The sequence below is a fragment of the Gadus chalcogrammus genome, chromosome 20 (assembly GCF_026213295.1).
Source record: "Gadus chalcogrammus isolate NIFS_2021 chromosome 20, NIFS_Gcha_1.0, whole genome shotgun sequence".
Classification (NCBI taxonomy): domain Eukaryota; kingdom Metazoa; phylum Chordata; class Actinopteri; order Gadiformes; family Gadidae; genus Gadus; species Gadus chalcogrammus.
The window spans coordinates 13,130,256-13,144,105 of NC_079431.1; the positions used below are offsets into that span (position 1 = coordinate 13,130,256).

General features: G+C 42.9%; 1 protein-coding gene across 1 annotated transcript; it reads left to right on the forward strand.

The window, feature by feature from the left end:
• Positions 1-5,140: 5,140 nt before the first annotated feature.
• On the forward strand, positions 5,141-5,946 carry LOC130373466 (gamma-crystallin M1-like). Its single transcript, XM_056579986.1, has 3 exons — positions 5,141-5,152; positions 5,306-5,557; positions 5,671-5,946. The coding sequence occupies exons 1-3, from the start codon at positions 5,141-5,143 to the stop codon at positions 5,944-5,946; spliced, it is 540 nt and encodes a 179-aa protein (XP_056435961.1).
• Positions 5,947-13,850: the final 7,904 nt, after the last annotated feature.

The window sequence follows — 13,850 nt, forward strand, 5'->3', positions numbered from 1 at the left end:
TTTAAAACTAAATATTCAACCTTTCAAAACGTATTTCTCAATGTATGAACACCTGTTTGCAGAATCCCATTTACAAGGTTTCAAAACCGGGCAACAATGAAATACACTGTTAGAACAGTGCCAGATTTGAAACTCTGCAAATGCGCTGGTAAAATTGTTTGAACTTTGAAAATGTGTTGGTGAAAATGATGAAGAAGATAAAATAGAACACAAAATCATGTTTACAGATGTTTGAATTTTAGTTTTATTTTTTTTCAGGTTATAATCTCTTTTTTTTACAAGGTGTTGAGTTTTCAAACCCAGACTTACAAGCCTTTGAAACTTTTTTTTTCAGGTTTGAATTATGGCAGGAAACTGACTCCATACTCGTGAGGCCTTAACACAACCAAAGACAAAACAGGAATGAAATGATTGACATATGACAGGTAACAGGTTAGCTTACACGTACGTACACACACGCTTCTTCTTCTCTACTTTCCTCTCGGATCACAGATGTTTTACAGACTTAATGAACTTAAAGACCTTTATATGAATTTATCTTTTAACTGTAAATAGTCTTAATAAACTACATTTTATATTTATGCTTTTAACCAGCACACATTTCAACCATTTTTAACTATTATGAACTCTATTTATAAACCTTTTTAAAACACATGTTATTCCTACTGTAAATTATTTTTTATGCTCTGTAACTTATATGCTTTTGTACAGGGCTACACAAACCAGAAAGGGGGCTCAATGTGCCAAGTACCGGAATTGTCCTTTAAACATCGACGAGCACGTGAACGCACAACTTTTATTTTTTTGCATAGTGAGCCGATTCGTGGATCACTTGCGTCCCAAACCGTGAAGGTTGATCCGTTGCACCACTAGCTTGTTTGTTTAAAATTGCGAGCGACCTGAGTGCCAGCGCTGCTGAAACAGAGTAAAAATTCCCATCTGTCCTAAAGGACAGCGCGGATCCGTCTTCCATCTAATAAGCACATTTTTTATTTAAAACATGATCCTTGCACACCAGGTTTATATTTTGCTACTTTTGTTGGTAGGATAACATGCGTCTCATGCAGGCCTTTATTAATCTGTACCCTATATTTAGGGTGTATCGGTAAAAAGATTGACTCTTTAATTTGGAGTTAGCATATTAAAATTGCAGCATATTCACCTATAAATATATGATAATACAATTATCATATATAATTGTTTTAATATTATAAATAATAGTGTTGGAGCACAATGTTGTTTAGGGGAGAACTACCCGCCGTTCCAGGGCATTTGCACAGGTAGAAGGTTGTGAAAACACGGGTTAAGGGTTGCCTGGAACGCACCATTATCAGGGCTCCAGACCGTGACCAAATGGTTGCATTCTGCGACCAAAATGTAAGATTGTGTGACTGAAAATGTGCCCTTTTTTGTTTTTTTATTTAACGGGGGAAGGGCGCGTCAACGATTCCGGAATCTGCAGCAGGCCAATGAGTGTGAGAAGGATAGGGAATGGCCACTGTTAGCGGCTAATGTGTAGAGGGGGAGGGTCATAGAGATTAGATATCAAGCGTGCGTAAACGTCTCTGTGAGCAAACTATTGACTCGTTCTTCCGACTTGCGGCTAGTGAGCCAGTGCCAGAGTCCTGTACGGGACTTATTTTGCAAACCCGCACCTCTAATACTTAAAACCGCATTGACCCGTGTTCAGACAGTAGCGCAAATACATTCCGCACCCAGCCTGACCCACTATAAATTGATATCGACACACGCCCCGCACCCGAAGGAAAATTAAAGATCCCATGGCATGAAAATGTCACTTTCTGAGGTTTTCTAACATTAATTTGAGTATCCCTAGCCTTCCTATCCTAGCCCAGTAGCTAGACATTTTGTATGGTGTAAAACGAGCACTAGGCATTCGAAAAACGAAGCTAAGATGAGCCGTTTTGGAATTTTCCCCGTATGTCGAAATAAGGGGAGATGCCACCTCCCCTTTCTCTGCCTTGCCAGCCCAGAGAATTTGGCCCACCAATGAGATACGACCGTGCGAGTGCCACGTGCGCGCGTGTGTGTGTGTGTGTGTGTGTGTGTGTGTGTGTGTGTGTGTGTGTGTGTGTGTGTGTGTGTGTGTGTGTGTGTGTGTGTCTGTGTGTGATTACACACACTGTAACGCAAGTGTTGTACACTTAACCGTTAACCGTGGGGGTTATCTAGGCCATGGTTGAGAAGGAATTGGGGGAAAGGAACTTTGGCTTTGAAACCCTGAGGTACATGAACCACAACATGGAGGAGAAAGGCATTCTTGCCTCCGAATGTCTCCCGCTTGAGCCCTGCTTCCCGCTGCCGAGGGACCACCGCCTCGGTGCTGCCCGCTGCAGGAGGCGGTGGTGCCTAAGCGCTGCCGAGGCGGTGGTCCCTCGGCGGCGCGGCTCGGGCGGGAGACAACCGCACTCAACAATCCCTTTCTCCTCCATGTCGTGGTTCAGTCTACTTCAGATTGATGTGGACGTGGAAGAACCAGACACGTCGGAGAACCCGACGCAGTCGTTGGTGATTCATAATATCGTATGGAGGTGCACACATCCACTGTACACACAGCGCATGGTACCGTGGCCGCAAGCTGCTAAGGACCACACCCCCAACCTCCTTCTTGACCCACCTCTCTCCTCCTCATTTGCATTAAAGCTACAGACACCGAAATGGCGCGTTTGGGGAAAGCTCAATGTGTGACTGGCTCGTAGTGGCTGTAATTCTGCACCACGGCTGAATTTTGGGAACGTCTTCAAATACTGTGTTTGGGGCCCACTAATATCTATATTAAAGCATTCATAAAGTAGCATGCCATGGGACCTTTAAACACATTAGATGGAACGCCGGGGTTTTATACTATGTTGTGTTTGGCCTGGTGCAAAAAAAGAACATAATTCACTGTTGACGGTTTTAGTTTACCGCGTCGCTTCTGAATAACTTATCCTGCACCAGAGAAGTCTTGTTGCAATTGCAAATCCTGTGTCCGACCCACGCTGTTCAGGCGTCCGATCCCGACCCGCACCCGTGTCCGACACAGTACATTATTTTTCATCTGTTTCATCCAAATTGTGAGGGTCATCACCCGTCGAGTACCCCCGGGTACCCGAACCCGGTCAGGCCTTCATGTGCCATAAAGGGCTTTTAATAAGGCAGGTGTTTGTCGTGCCTGCTGCATTCTCAATGGAGAGGCGAGCGGGCAGAGAAGAGGCGCAGCTTCCCGTCAAGCGGCACGACAAGCGGGCGCACTCCCGTGAAACTGTCGCTTCCGTGCTCGTCGAACGTAAACGTGCACGCACGTGGAAACAGTCGCAATAGATGAGAATCACAATAAAATGCGACACTGAAATTGAAACCGCACATTGTTATTTCTGCATCTATTATCAAAATATGTATCAGTAATACAGTGAAAAATGTATTACTGATACAATGGCATGATGTAAAAATGTATTACTGATACAATGGCATGTTGACTTACGGTGTGTGCCCCTAAAAGTTCTGTTTGTGCCCCTACAATTTTTAGTTGGGGAAAACAGTGCTCCTAGTTAAAAAAGTTAGTCTGGAGCCCTGATTATTCTTGTTTAAAATACATTCACGTTAAATGAAAGTTAAAGAGGGCGATAAATAGGTGACGTTATGCTGTTAAAGGCGACGCAATGAAATTTTGTGCTGGTGCACCAAAAAAAAAAAGGTTAGGTGCACCAGTAGAATCAAAAAGTTAGTCTTGAGCGCAGAAGTGGCTTAAAAAGCTTAATGTCAAGTCCTAAAGCACCCGTCCAATACAAAGTGAATGGGAGGCAAGTGCCAGACTCGAGGTCCTGCATTAGGTGACAAAAGATGAACTTCAATTAACTTTATGGAAATGAGCGTGTCTCGCAGCGTGCGTTCGGCCATGCGATTGGACAATCGGCATTCAGCGATTGCTGGCGGAGCATATGGGCTCTTGGTGGAATTTCCGTTCCTGGTTTTAAGTACATCTATTGACAAAGTGGTAAACTCCAACAAGCAGCCACTAGAGAAGCTTTGACCGAGGAGCTGCGACACACGAGGAAACGCATTTTGCAGACTGAGCTGTTAGACGTGTGAGATCATCCTGACCTTGATTTTACTGTTTCTTTCTGCACATTCTTTCTGACCTTGACCCCATTGAATGCCTCAAAAAAACAAAAACAAAGATAGATCCAACCGGTACTTGGGGAAGCGAGATTCTGTTGATGATAGCCAAGGAATACCGCAATCTATCGAATTAAGAAAAAACATGGCGGGGCCCAAAGAAGTTTCACAATCTTCTGCACTCTTAACTGTTCATCCCAATTAAGACAGAATAATGGTAAAAGATTTACAGGAATCAACAAAAAAGCTTTTTCGCAAAGGAGCATATGTTTTGCTTTACTTCAAACTAGATATGGATAAAGAGAGCAAGACCAACACTTAGTAATTTTATCAGTTTGGCTAAGGCCAGACAAATTCAAAGAAAAACCAAACTTGAATATCTGGATGGACTCACAAGGGTCCTCCTCATAGCCTTGTAGATCAACATATGCCTTTTCTGGGAGGGCTTTAGAAATCGAATCGATTACATTCTTGGAGGCATTTTAATTGATATATATTCTGTATATATTTTACATGATTATTGGTGATACATGATATATTAATGTCAACCTTTTGTTAATTTGTTTCATTATTTGATATCATTTCTTCTGCCGGAAGTATCCACATGGATTCTGCCAAGGAAAGAGAGGTGGCAGACTGGCTCCCACCAGACAGCCCTACTCAGCTAGCTTTATTGTAAAAAAAAAAAAATGTATGGTTACATGTGTTGACTCTGTCTCTCAGAGTTTAAAATAGCTGACCGGATTGAAAAATTCCAAGTTCATTTTGAATCCTCTTAAGGTTTTTCCGTGAAGTATCCATCTATACGTTAAATAAGCTCGACCCTGCTAAGAGCATGTGGGAAGCTTCTCAATGGGCTTCTACAATACATTTAGTCAGAGTCATGAGTCAGTAGTTTGAACAATAGGGGCCGTCATGCAGTCTTTTGGTCTGTTCAGGTATAAATGTAGGGGCTTGACACAGGTAGACCATCAGTTCACAAACCGATCTCTGAGAGACCTGAGAAACCACCACCGCAATCATGATGGGCAAGGTAAGGATATATTAACATAAACCATTGATTTGTGTTTATATAAGAACATAAATATATTGTATATTAAATATTTTAGCAAACTTGTTATTAGCAATAAGTTATAGCACAATGTTCTATAAAGATATACCATGGTTGACAAATTATTTGTTTCAGATCACTTTCTACGAGGAGAAGAACTTCCAGGGTCGCTCCTATGAGTGCATGAGCGACTGCTCCGACATGTCCTCCTACATGAGCAGGTGCCAGTCCTGCAGGGTGGAGAGCGGCTGCTTCATGCTCTATGAGAGGAACAACTACATGGGCCAGCAGTTCTTCATGAGGAGGGGAGAGTACAACGACATGCACCGCATGCAGAGCATGGGAATGATGTTTGACAACATCAGGTCCTGCAGAATGATCCCCTTTGTAAGATAACTCACCAACAGTTCAACTGTTACACTAACAAAATTAAACTGTTAAATTGACTTTGTTTGCTAATAAGTCAGCTTAAACTCTTTCTCTGAATCTCTGCCTTACAGCACAGAGGCCAGTTCAGGATGAAGATCTACGAGAGGGAGAACTTCGGTGGTCAGTCCAATGAGATGATGGACGACTGTGACAACATTCAGGATCGTTACCGCATGTCCGACTGCCAGTCCTGCCACGTGATGGACGGCCACTGGCTGATGTACGAGCAGCCCCACTACAAGGGCAGGATGATGTACATGAGGCCCGGAGAGTACAGGAGCTTCAGGGATATGGGCATGAGCGGCCAGAGCTTCATGAGCATGAGGCGTATCACTGACATGTGTTAGTTTCATCATCAATAAAACATGATCTCACTTAAATTTGCTGGATTTCTTGCTTGTTATTTTTAGTGAAATAGGACCACTGAGCATAAAGAAGACCAGAGTAACATTTGAAAGCCAACCCTGAGTTTTGAACCAAGAGTTGGCATGCTTTCAGAACCAATGGCATCCAAAGGCCTATCCCTCTGCATCTTTCATATAACAGTTGATTACAACCAACAGACCTTATGTGCACAAGAGACTGAAACTTTAGTAAAATGTTCATACAAGTTGATGTTTACCTACCTTTTCTCATTTAATTTCATTGAAGTGCATTGATACTCACATTGTGTTGATATTGAGCTTACATTTATTGGTGGTTACACTAAATCAAGAAACTGTATTACTGTGATTTTAAAAGTGTATTGCTGTTACTTAGCAAGTGTTTAATGTGTCGGTTGCTTACCTTTGCAAGAGGTAGTACGTTTATTTGTTCATCACTCAGAGTAATTTAAGATAAATACAGCTGAAAACAAATTCCTAAAAAATATTGCAAGCTACACTGTACTGAGGTAATTACTAAGCTAAAGATAATATTTGATTCAAACCCAACCGAGTAAAATATCAAGATCTTTTTTCAAACGACTGAAGGCACTGAAGCTGATAACCTCACTACCTCAGAAGAGGCAAAGAGAGGCAGAGGAGTTCATAACCTGACAGAAAAGGGCCAAGAACTGCACAATGAGTTGCAGTGGAAGACCATCATTAAGGATTCGAAAGGTACGCTGAGTGGTCAATGCTCAAACGAACTGCTGCATGAACTCATTACTAATGTAAGCTATACTTTTTCATACAGCCACATTTTTTTACGTTACTAACTGGAGATCAGTACGATTTTTATTTATTTTGATGTTAATAAAGATGTTATAATATATGTTAATATATGTATTTAGATGTTAATAAAGATGTTATAATATAAATTCATCTCAGCACATCGGCCTGGCCTAAAGGAAAGAGCAGTTTATATGTTGACTGCATATGAACTGCTCTTGAATCGTGAATAATACAGAACATAAGGAACTTCAAAATAAATCACAAATTTAAAAAAATCAAATATTAAATCCCAATTGCAAACTTGGTCAAAATAATCGCCATTAGATTATTTCCCCAAATCGTTCATCCCTAATTTGAATGCAGCTCCAAAATCATCATTTTCACACAGGCAAGACTCCAGATTCACCCTTTCACACTGTAGGCTCTTTCAGTGTGTTATGAGGAAACAGGGGAGATGAAACGGTATTTTGTTCGAGCCCCTCACTACTTGAGATCCAGTCTTTTGGAAGAGTGATGCGCTAAAAAATGGATTAAGCGTGAATGGTTATTTGCCTAACAAAGGATGAATGTTGAGATTAGGGTTAGCCGCTAGCCTGTTAGCCCCGCCACTAGCCTATTAGCTCTGCCGCAAGCCTCTTAGCCCCGCCGCTGGCCTGTTAGCTCCGCCACTAGCCTGTTAGCTCCGCCTCTAGCCTGTTAGATCCGCCGCTAGCCTGTTAGCCTTCTAGTGAGAGAGAAATGGAAGAAAAGAAAGCTCAGAGTGACCACACCAAGAAGAAGGTCATTTGAGGTCTACTCAATGGTGCAGATGCCCCTAGCAAGAGAGTCCTCAACTCATACAGCTACAACACCACCTACTCAGAAGATGAATGCGAATGGAGCGGCCTCCGTATTGACGCCATGGACTTTCTGGAGTTACTCAACTGCTAAACACATCTCACATACACTTTCCCAACCACAACCGTAGACACATCCTAGACCTGGTTTTCTCCACTGGCCTCCACATCCACAATGTCTCCAGCAGCGACCTCTCCATCCCGACCACCTGGCCATCACACTTTTCATTGACAATACCGCCCCCCAAGCCTGGGTCCTCAGCATTTTTAGGGATAGATCACAGTTTCTGATGCTCACCCTCTTCAAGACAATGGTAAGGAGTAAGCTGGAGTACTGTTGTCCTGTCTGTAACCCGTCAAAGATATCCGACATTGAAGCTATCGAAAGAATCCAATGTAACTACACATGAAGAATCAGCTCCGGAGAGCTTGACTACAGGGAGCGTTTGAAAAAACTGGATCTGCTGATCTCCTATCCTCCACACTTGAAGATAGCAAACGGCCTTGCCCCAAATGATATTGGATGATGTCAAAGACCTAATCCGACAGGGGCTAAGGGCTATTGTACCACCACTGAACAACAAAGCCCAGAGGTCTGTGGCCAAACACTATGCAAACTCCTTTGCTGTAAAGGCGGCAAGACTATGGAACAACTTGCCGAAGAACACCAGTACAATAAATAAACTGGATCCCTTCAAAGTTGTGCTAGCCAAACTACTGAAGTCATTCCCTGACACACCGCCAACCAAATTCTATACAGCAAAGAATGATAACTCACTTCTCGAGTGGAACCTGCAGAAAGGATCTTTGACGGGATGATGGGTGGACTGACATGATACTGTGGACCCGTTACGATCCTCGCCGGACCTACTCTAAAAACTCTCAGAAGAATGCTCAGATGAAGAAATGGAAGCGCCGCTCCATCAACATGTCCCCCTGAAGGAGGAGAAGAAGGAAGTCAAACAGGAAAGTAACCTGTCAAAGCATCACCCTTAAATCACTATCTATGCCACGCCTGAACCAAGAAGATAGCACAGCAGCTCTTGTGAAAGTGTTCGTAGACTTTATCAGTGCAAGTCGTCTTCCTATACCTGCCCATCAACATTTAACGGCATCCACTCAGATTCAACGACTGTAAGGTTTAATTTCAGAGACTGAAACAGATAAAACATACCTGGTGAAGAGAAGATATATTCCCTGCGAAGGCATGCGGGTGGAGTTGCAAAAAAGGCAGAGAGTTATTTCCTGCTAGGCACAGAGTGGGCCTATCACCCAGCATTGACCATCTTAGAGGAGAGATATGGCAATCCATTCCTCATTGCCAAAGCCTCCAGAGACAAGCGTAATACGTGGCCCAAAATAAGATCCAAAAGGTAGCTTTGAACTACGACAACTTTCTGACTTCCTGCGCAGCTGTGAGGCCACCATGTCTCAGATTAAGGGTCTTGAGTTAATATAATGACTGGATCGAGAATAAGAAAATGCTTGCTAAACTTCCAGCCTGGCTGAGCTAAAGATGGAATAGGAAGGTCATGGAGGAAGAAGAACATAGTCGAAGGTTCCAAAGCTTCAGCCAGTTCGTCAACCCGATAACATCCCTGCATGCTCTAAAACCAAGTGAAAGTGAGAAGAGTAAGGATCCAAGGAAGAGAGGTCCTAGAGTAAAGGTATTAGCAGCAAATTCAGATGAAAGGGCTACCGCCACAAGCCGTGTGTGCTGTGAAAGGACAGGGCACAGTCTTCACAAATGTTATAAATTCATGGATGAAACAGTCGGACCTTTTTTGCAAGAAAAGATGTTGTGCTTTGGCTGGCCACCCCTCAAATAATTGCAAAAACAGAATGATCTGCAAAACGTGTGAGAAAAAACACCCGACTTGCCTCATGATGATCGCACCAAGGAAGGAAGGATGTCAACAATGCCTGATGCATCAAGTAACAGGTCAAATGGACGCAAGATTGAATGATCACAGGATAGGGCAACAAGAACTTCATGTGAGGCAACATGAAATAGGGTCCTCCAGCATGTCCAGCATGTCCAGTAGGTCCTCAAGACACTCAAATGCCTACCATCATCCCAGTGTGGGTGTCAGCCACAAGTGAGCCTGATCGGGAAATTCCTGTGTATGCACTTCTGGATACACAGGGTGACACAACCTTTCTCCTGGACGACACTGCAAAGGCTCTACACTTGAAGAAAGATTCAATTCAGTTGAAGCTCTCCACAATAGCTGCAAGAAATACTTTTGTGTCCTGTAGAAAACTAACTGGTCTACAAGTAAGAGGATTTTATTCAGACAAGATAATCGCTCAGCCAGTGACCTATAAAAGAGAATTCATACCTGCAAACAGAGATCATATTCCCAAACCTGAGAGAGTGAAAGAATGGAACACATCGCAGATGAGATAGCTCCAGACCAAAGCTGCGACGTAGGCTTGCTAGTTGGCTAACTGTCCTCAAGCACTTCTCCAAAGACAAAAATAATCAGCCCTTTGTCCTGAGAACCGACGTGGGCTGGAGTGTAGTTGGCTACAGCAACCTATGTCTTGATCATGGAGATGCGATTGGAGTGATGCTCCAGGTCATGTTCCAGGTAGACCAGTTAGTTAGGAAACTTACTGGTCTACAAGTAAGAGGATTTTATTCAGACAAGATAATCGCTCAGCCAGTGACCTATAAAAGAGAATTCATACCTGCAAACAGAGATCATATTCCCAAACCTGAGACGGTGAAAGAATGGAACACATCGCAGATGAGATAGCTCCAGACCAAAGCTGTGACGTAGGCTTGCTAGTTGGCTAACTGTCCTCAAGCAGTTCTCCAAAGACAAAAAGAATCAGCCCTTTGCACTGAGAACCGACGTGGGCTGGAGTGTAGTTGGCTACAGCAACCTATGTCTTGATCATGGAGATGCGATTGGAGTGATGCTCCAGGTCATCCTGAAGCAAGCGATACCAGGTAATCCATCCTTTTCAAACCTCACAAGCGAAGTGCACTCCGTCTGCAGAACACAGATACAGGAAGGTGTCTCAACTGCAGCTATCCTCAAGGTGCTGGAATCTGACTTTGTTGAAAGAGCTTCAGAGGCAGCAACATATCTCAAGAAGACCTCAAATTCCTGTCAAGGAAGGAAAAGGGCATAAGGTTCAAGGAGGATGGTCATTATGAAATGCCACTGCTATTCAAGAAAGACAGACCCAACTTACCAGATAAGATGTGCTATCCAGCGTCTCGGATGCCTAGAAAGGAAGCTGAGGGGAAACGAGCAGTATTACCAAGACTACAAGACCTTCATGGACGAGACCATAACCCGTGGAGATGCAAAAAGGGTCAGACGAGAAGACGTCAGCAAGGCCCTAGCATGCAGGGCTGGACTGGGACCAAAAAATGGCCCTGGCATTTTTGGCCATGGCAGCCCACTATGATTATTTATACGACATGCGGAGGCACACAACATACCAGAGGATATATCCGCATATTGTGCTGTTTCAACAATTAAAATAAAGCGCAGTAGCCTACATGGAAGAGAGTAACCATGTTAAAAAATGGATACACTCTTTCACTATAATTGCAGAGACTTTTGCAGCTAGGTCAAATCCCCTCTGAAATTACTAATGCTTATAATATGTACAGTTTGAACCGTCTCACAATCAGCAAAAAATGCAAGAACACAGAACAACAGGAAGAATGCAAAATATATGTATTCTTTTATTAAGGCCTACACTAACTAAAACACAACAAATTATGACACATTAAGTCAAAGTGGCACCCTAAAGTATGAGAGAGAGAGAGAGAGAGAGAGAGAGAGAGAGAGAGAGAGAGAGAGAGAGAGAGAGAGAGAGAGAGAGAGAGAGAGATTCTCCGCGCCTCCTTTACGTTTCTTCTCCATTTTTCTGTCAGTTAGTGGCGTGACTGATTGACTGATTGACAGCCGAGGCCCTCTGCTGTGTGTGTGATAGGGCCAGGGCCAGCCCAGAACCAATCATAATGAGTTATGGCCTGGGCCAAAGTTGTATTGAACTTTCAGGTTAAGTTGAAAGCCCGCACGACCGAGAGGGAAGGAACGGACCTCGGCCCTCGGCTGTGTGACATGGCTGGGCCGGGCCGGGTCCATTTAAAAAAAGAGGAAAAAAAAGAGGAAAAGTAAACCTCAAGTAAACCTCGTCGGCCCAAAAAGGCCTGCCAGCCAATGCCCAGTACGCCCGATGGCCAGTCCAGCCCTGCTAGAATGGTACTTTCCCCACCATGGGCTGTATCATCTGCAAAAGCCTTGGAAAATATGTGTCGTCTTTGATCCCGGGAAGGATCAGAGTAAGGAAACTCATGATGCCCATCGGCAACTCAACACTGGATGGCATGGGAAGGCGCACCTCCAAGCCGGTTCACCTGGACAGACCCATTCAGAATACACACTTTTGGAAGCAGACTGAACACCTCAGGGTATTAAGTATGGCTGGTTAAAAATATATATTCATCAATGCAATGCTATTAACTTGTTCTCGATTAAATTTAGATTCAGATTTATTTATTTTAAATGGATCATTTCCGTTGTTTCCTGTGAACGTAAGTCACACAGGGAGCAATATAGCGGACTTGTTGACGGAAGCCATAAGTGAATGGGGGTCATCAGCAAAGGAACCGGCAATCGTCACTAATGCTGCCTACATGGTACGTGCTGCAGGTCTGATGGAGCTTTTGCATGTTGGCTGCTTTGCCCACACATTTAATTTGGCCTCGCAGGATGCTCTTAAAATCCCTGCTGTCACACGGCTGCTAGGAAGAGGGATGCGCATTACCGGTTTCTTTCACCGAAGTAGGGGAGAGCCGGGTCGATTGAAACACTTTTCAGTTAAACGTCTTTTTCAAAGATGTCGTTATGTATACAAATAATTTCAACATGTGATCAACAACTCACATGTGTGTTCTCTTAGTTACAAGTGTAATTTAATACATATGTTGGATGATCGAGCTGTTTTTTAACTTTGAACGTAGGTTGACATTTGTTTGAAATACCCCGCCTAGTCGGGACGTTTGAAACACACATATACACACATATATATATATATATATATATATATATATATATATATATATATATATATATATATATATATATATATATATATATAAATATATTGTATTTGACGTTTTGTACTTATATTATACTATATACCTGACATTTTTATTTTATTGTTTATTGTTATTGTTCCCCTACTTTGGCAATGAGTTGTAACTGGTCATTTAACAACATTTTGAGGAGATAATCTGCGGGTTGGTGAGGGGTGTCACATGCCACCTTACACTTTTTGCACTTTTTTTTCGGATGACACAAAGCCAAATCATCTCTAGAGGATTTATGAATTTCGTCCGGATTCGGACGAAATTCGTCCATCGCCCCAAACGTTGCCCCCGGAGCTACCCTTCATACCTCCGTCTGGTTTCAGCCTTGTTATGGATGTTACGCAATAAATCCTCTAGAGGGCAGTGACTGTCGTTTCACAAATTAACGGCATCGACAATCACAAACATGACATCTGTAGAGATGATTTGGCTTTGTGTCATCAGAAAAAGAGTGCAAAAAGTGTGCGGTGGCATGTGACACCCCTCACCAACCCGCAGATTATCTCCTCAAAATGTTGTTAAATGACCAGTTACAACTCATTGCCAAAGTAGGGGAACAATAACAATAAACAATAAAATAAAAATGTCAGGTATATAGTATAATATAAGTACAAAACGTCAAATACAGTATATATATATATATATATATATATATATATATATATATAGAGGCTATATAGGCCTATATATATATATATATATATATATATATATATATATATATATATCAGATATTATACTACTCTATCTATTTTCGCGAATTGACTGACTTTTGACTCTATACTGCCGCCTCGATTTCCGGTGGTATTGCTCCGGTTCTCCCGGAGCACTCCCAATTCGTAATATCAGAGGCGACGGACCCATTTACGGACGAAACACCTCCGGGACCGGACGAAACGGTCCGGTTCCGTATTTACCGTAGGGTGTGAATGGGCCTTTACACCCCTTGCCCTCCGCATCCATCCGTTGACGGATCTCATTGACTTTGCATGGGGCGATCACGAAATGCATTGTGGGTTTGTTCGTTCCGTCGGCTCCGTCTCTTGCGTTCAGAAGTTGAGAAAATTGTACATTTTCAGGCTGCAACGGATCCGTCAGCCAATCAGATCTTGGCTCCGTCAGCAAATACCACTCCCCCA

What these genes read in the sequence shown, in the direction of transcription:
- LOC130373466 (XM_056579986.1), top strand. An exon ending in CCTGCAGAATGATCCCCTTT is followed by an intron (nt 5,558 to 5,670) that starts GTAAGATAACTC and finishes TCTGCCTTACAG; the next exon opens with CACAGAGGCCAGTTCAGGAT.